Source organism: Amblyraja radiata, chromosome 35 (genome assembly GCF_010909765.2).
Source record: "Amblyraja radiata isolate CabotCenter1 chromosome 35, sAmbRad1.1.pri, whole genome shotgun sequence".
Classification (NCBI taxonomy): Eukaryota; Metazoa; Chordata; class Chondrichthyes; order Rajiformes; family Rajidae; genus Amblyraja; species Amblyraja radiata.
The window spans coordinates 1,119,654-1,124,653 of NC_045990.1; the positions used below are offsets into that span (position 1 = coordinate 1,119,654).

Below are 5,000 nucleotides of genomic sequence, written 5' to 3' on the forward strand. Positions count from 1 at the left end.
GGCTTGAAGGGCCAATTGGCCTACTCCTGCACCTATTGTCTATAGTGTGTGTGTGTGTGGGGGGGGGGGGATGGGAAAGAGGGATAACATAGAACTAGTGTGAATGTGTGATCGATGGTCTGGGTGGACTCGGTGGGCTGAAGGGCCTGTTTCCTAGGCTGTACCTCGGAACCAGACAAGAGCTGCAGGGGGACACACACATTGCTGCTGCAGGGGGACACATACACTGCTGGTGCAGGGGGACACAGACACTGCTGGTGCAGGGGGACACAGACACTGCTGGTGCAGGGGGACACAGACACTGCTGGTACAGGGGGACACAGACATTGCTGCTGCAGGGGGACACAGACACTGCTGGTGCAGGGGGACACAGACATTGCTGGTGCAGGGGGACACATACATTGCTGCTGCAGGGGGACACAGACATTGCTGCTGCTGCAGGGGGACACAGACATTGTTGCTGGTGCAGGGGGACACAGACACTGCTGGTGCAGGGGGACACAGACACTGCTGGTGCAGGGGGACACAGACACTGCTGGTGCAGGGGGACACAGACATTGCTGGTGCTGCAGGGGGACACAGACATTGCTGGTGCAGGGGGACACAGACATTGCTGGTGCAGGGGGACACAGACACTGCTGGTGCAGGGGGACACAGACACTGCTGGTGCAGGGGGACACATACATTGCTGGTACAGGGGGACACAGACATTGCTGGTGCAGGGGGACACATACATTGCTGGTACAGGGGGACACATACATTGCTGGTGCAGGGGGACACATACATTGCTGGTGCAGGGGGACACAGACACTGCTGGTGCAGGGGGACACATACATTGCTGGTACAGGGGGACACAGACATTGCTGGTGCAGGGGGACACATACATTGCTGGTACAGGGGGACACATACATTGCTGGTGCAGGGGGACACATACATTGCTGGTACAGGGGGACACATACATTGCTGGTACAGGGGGACACATACATTGCTGGTGCAGGGGGACACAGACACTGCTGGTGCAGGGGGACACGGACACTGCTGGTGCAGGGGGACACACACATTACTGGTGTAGGGGGACACATACATTGCTGGTGCAGGGGGACACATACATTGCTGGTGCAGGGGGACACATACATTGCTGCTGCAGGGGGACACAGACATTGTTGCTGGTGCAGGGGGACACATACACTGCTGGTGCAGGGGGACACAGACACTGCTGGTGCAGGGGGACACAGACACTGCTGGTGCAGGGGGACACATACATTGCTGGTGCAGGGGGACATAGACACTGCTGGTGCAGGGGGACACATACATTGCTGGTGCAGGGGGACACATACATTGCTGGTGCAGGGGGACACATACATTGCTGGTGCAGGGGGACACAGACACTGCTGGTGCAGGGGGACACAGACATTGCTGGTGGTGCAGGGGGACACATACATTGTTGCTGGTGGTGCAGGGGGACACATACATTGTTGCTGGTGCAGGGGGACACAGACACTGCTGGTGCAGGGGGACACAGACATTGCTGGTGGTGCAGGGGGACACATACATTGTTGCTGGTGGTGCAGGGGGACACATACATTGTTGCTGGTGCAGGGGGACACATACATTGCTGGTGTAGGGGGACACAGACACTGCTGGTGCAGGGGAACACAGACACTGCTGGTGGTGCAGGGGGACACAGACATTGCTGGTGCAGGGGGACACAGACATTGCTGGTGCAGGGGGACACAGACATTGCTGGTGGTGCAGGGGGACACATACATTGTTGCTGGTGGTGCAGGGGGACACAGACACTGCTGGTGCAGGGGAACACAGACACTGCTGGTGCAGGGGAACACAGGGGGACACAGTGCCAGACCCAGCAGCACCGCAGCAAAGGCACGTTTGCTTTCACCAGTCAGGGCGTTGAGTGTAAAAGTCAGGAAGTGGTGATGGAGATTTATGGACCATTATGTGCACAGACAGACAGACAGCGTAGAGTCAGGGTCAGGGTCACTGCCCGGGCATCCCGGCACCACCCACCCCCCCCCCCCCTCCCCCTCCCTCACCCCGCAATGTCCCCGGGGGCTCCTCTCCCCTCCCCTCCCCCCTCTCTCACCCTCCACCTCCCCCGGTGGTTCCGTCACCCCCCGCCCTCTATCCAGTCAGGTCAGGTCAGGCCGGGCCGGGCCTGGTGCCCCTGTTGCCGCCGGTGCCGCCCGTGACCCCGCGTTGACCCCCCGGTACCTGCCGCCCGCGCGCTTGTTCCCGCCTTCACTTCACCGCCGCCACCGTCGTCGTCGTCGCCGCCGCTCCGGGCGTTCACTTCCGGGTCACGCCGCGGCCGGTCACGTGGACCGGATGGAGCCCCGTGAACCCTGGAGAGGTTGGCCAACGACTTGGGCTAGAATGGGCCTGGCCAAGGAATGGACTTGGCATGGGCTAGCATGGGTTGGCATGGGTTAGAATTGGTTGGCATGGGTTAGAATGGGTTGGCATGAGCTAGCATTGGTTAGCATGGGTTGGCATGGGCTAGCATTGGTTAGCATTGGTTAGAATGGGTTAGCATGGGCTAGCATGGGCTGGCATGGGTTAGCGTGGGTTAGCATAGCCTGGCCAAAGAATGGGTTGGCTTGGCACGGGCTTGGCCAAGGAATGGGCTTGGCAGGGCTGCCATGGGCTAGCACAGGCTTCACCAGCAGTAGCCATCCAGACTGAAGAAGGGTCTCGACCCAAAACATCACCCATTCCTTCTCTCCAGAGATGTTGCCTGTCCCGCTGAGTTACTCCAGCATTTTGTGTCCACCTCCGAACATAATGAAGTTAGGATGTTATGTGATAGTTGTACAAGACCACTGGGGAGGCCACATTTGGAGTATTGTGTCCAGTTTTGGACACACTTATAGGATTGATGTTCAGCTGGAAAGTGCAGACAAGATGTATTGTCTATTGTCTAAAGCATTTGCCTGGAGGAGAGATGGTGAGACCATGGGGAGAACAAAAAGGATCATTGTAACTAACATTAAGTTACAATAATATTAAGTTACTCTTAAAATTAAGAGTCTGAAGAAGGGTCTCGACCCGAACGTCACCTATTCCTTTTCTCCAAATATGCTGCCTGTCCTGCTGAGTTACTCCAGCATTTTGTGTCTATCTTCAGTGTAAACCAAAGATACTAGCTCCTCTAGAATCTTTGGTGTAAACCAGCATCTGCAGTTTATAGAAACATAGAAAATAGGTGCAAGAGTTGGCCATTCGGCCCTTCGAGTCAGCACCACCATTCAATATGATCATGGTTGATCATCCAGAATCAGTACCCCGTTCCTGCTTTTTCCCCATATCCCTTGATTCCTTTAGCCCTAAGAGCTAAATCTAAATCTCTCTTGAAAAGTTCCTTCTTGCACGTTCTCCCCTGAGGTAATGGTTCGGGGATTGCACGATCGGACAGAAGGGGGCAGAGTTGTTCCAGAGGCATTTTTGGGTCGGCTCCATTTACAAGTGCACCTTTGTTCCATTTATACCCTGGTTAAAGGCAGAGTGGGATTCCCACAGTTGGCGAGATTGAAGCTCGTCCCTGACAGTAAAGCAGACTCCAGGCTGGGGAATGATGGCATGAACGAGAGATCAGGATCAAGGCAGAAGTGAGGTTTGTGCAGTAAATTAGGTCTCAGCTTTTAGGTGGCTCTTCTGTGTCAGGAAGTAATAGTGTTTATCAATATAAATAAAGATCCAGATTCCTCGCACGGGTCTGCAAATGTCAATAGCTTTACCATTTTTAAACAGCCTTAACATTTTTAAATAGCCTTACAATTTTAAAATAACCTTACCATTTTTAAATAGCTTTACTATTAAAAACAAGACTTTTTGAAGGATTTATTAAGAGTATTTAAAAAGGCATATCTTGAGCTCCAGGGAGATGCGAAGGTATTTGTGCAGGTGGACAGACAGGTGCTGCATGAGTTGAGTATTGCAGGAGTTGTATCAGTTGAGGACGGGATGAGTGCAGTTTAGCCAGGGTGTTCCAGGTGGGCTCCGGTGCTGTGGGTGGCGTTGGATGGATCTAGCTGTGTTCAGGATACATCAGGCGAAGGATTCCGTATTCGATGTGTTCCTGCTCCGACCCCTTGCCCGTGAGCGGCGCCGCTCTGCTGCCCCTGTCTCTGGATGCCATGCACCGGGATCAGCGGGGAACCGAGAGCCCGGGACTTTGGCAGCAGCGTAGAAACAGCCCGACACATGGGACCCCGCAGCTGATAGAGCTGGTCCGCAACTTCGCACACACTCTGGCGCAGTTTAAAGACGTCCTTCAATTGTACGGTAGGTGCTGTCGCTGTTTAATACTGGGGTACAGTACTGGTGTATAATACTGGGGTACAGTACTGGGGTCTAATACTGGGGTATAATACTGGGGTATAACACTGGTGTACAATACTGGGGTACAGTACTGGTGTATAACACTGGGGTACAGTACTGGGGTCTAATACTGGGGTATAATACTGGGGTACAGTACTGGGGTATAATACTGGGGTCTAGTACTGGGGTCTAAATCTGGGGTATAATACTGGGGTATAACACTGGGGTACAGTACTGGTGTACAATACTGGTGTATAACACTGGGGTACAGTACTGGGGTATAATACTGGGGTCTAGTACTGGGGTATAATACTGGGGTATAATACTGGGGTCTAATACTGGAGTATAATACTGGGGTCTAATACTGGGGTCTAATACTGGGGTATAACACTGGGGTCTAGTACTGGGGTCTAATAATGGGGTATAATACTGGGGTCTAATACGTGTATAACACTGGGGTACAGTACTGGTGGGGATGGGTGTCTCTATAACACTGGGGTACAGTACTGGTGGGGACGGGTCTGTGTATATAACACTGGGGTACAGTACTGGAGTATAATATTGGGGTACAGTACTGGTGGGGACGGGTCTGTCGCTGTAAGTGCTGACCTACATATTGTTCAAGTTTGCATTTCTTGTCACTTAACCAATTAAGGTACAGT

General features: G+C 53.4%; 2 protein-coding genes across 8 annotated transcripts in view; one reads left to right on the forward strand and one right to left on the reverse strand.

The window, feature by feature from the left end:
• Nucleotides 1–2,329, reverse strand: part of trappc5 (trafficking protein particle complex subunit 5) — a 4,420-nt gene extending 2,091 nt beyond the window's left edge. For 2 of the 4 annotated variants that reach the window (XM_033012276.1, XM_033012275.1), the window contains exon 1: nucleotides 2,233–2,329. The gene's annotated coding sequence lies outside the window, so the exon portion shown is untranslated. The remainder of the gene's footprint in view (nucleotides 1–2,232) is intronic. The other 2 variants (XM_033012277.1, XM_033012278.1) reach the window with 2 other exon arrangements.
• Nucleotides 2,330–3,311: 982 nt separating this feature from the next.
• LOC116966102 (GEM interacting protein) overlaps nucleotides 3,312–5,000 on the forward strand; it is a 47,330-nt gene continuing 45,641 nt past the window's right edge. For 3 of the 4 annotated variants that reach the window (XM_033012269.1, XM_033012272.1, XM_033012271.1), the window contains exon 1: nucleotides 3,312–4,302. In XM_033012269.1, coding sequence (XP_032868160.1) covers nucleotides 4,089–4,302 — 214 coding nt within the window. In that variant the 5' untranslated portion in view covers nucleotides 3,312–4,088. The remainder of the gene's footprint in view (nucleotides 4,303–5,000) is intronic. The other variant, XM_033012273.1, reaches the window with a different exon arrangement.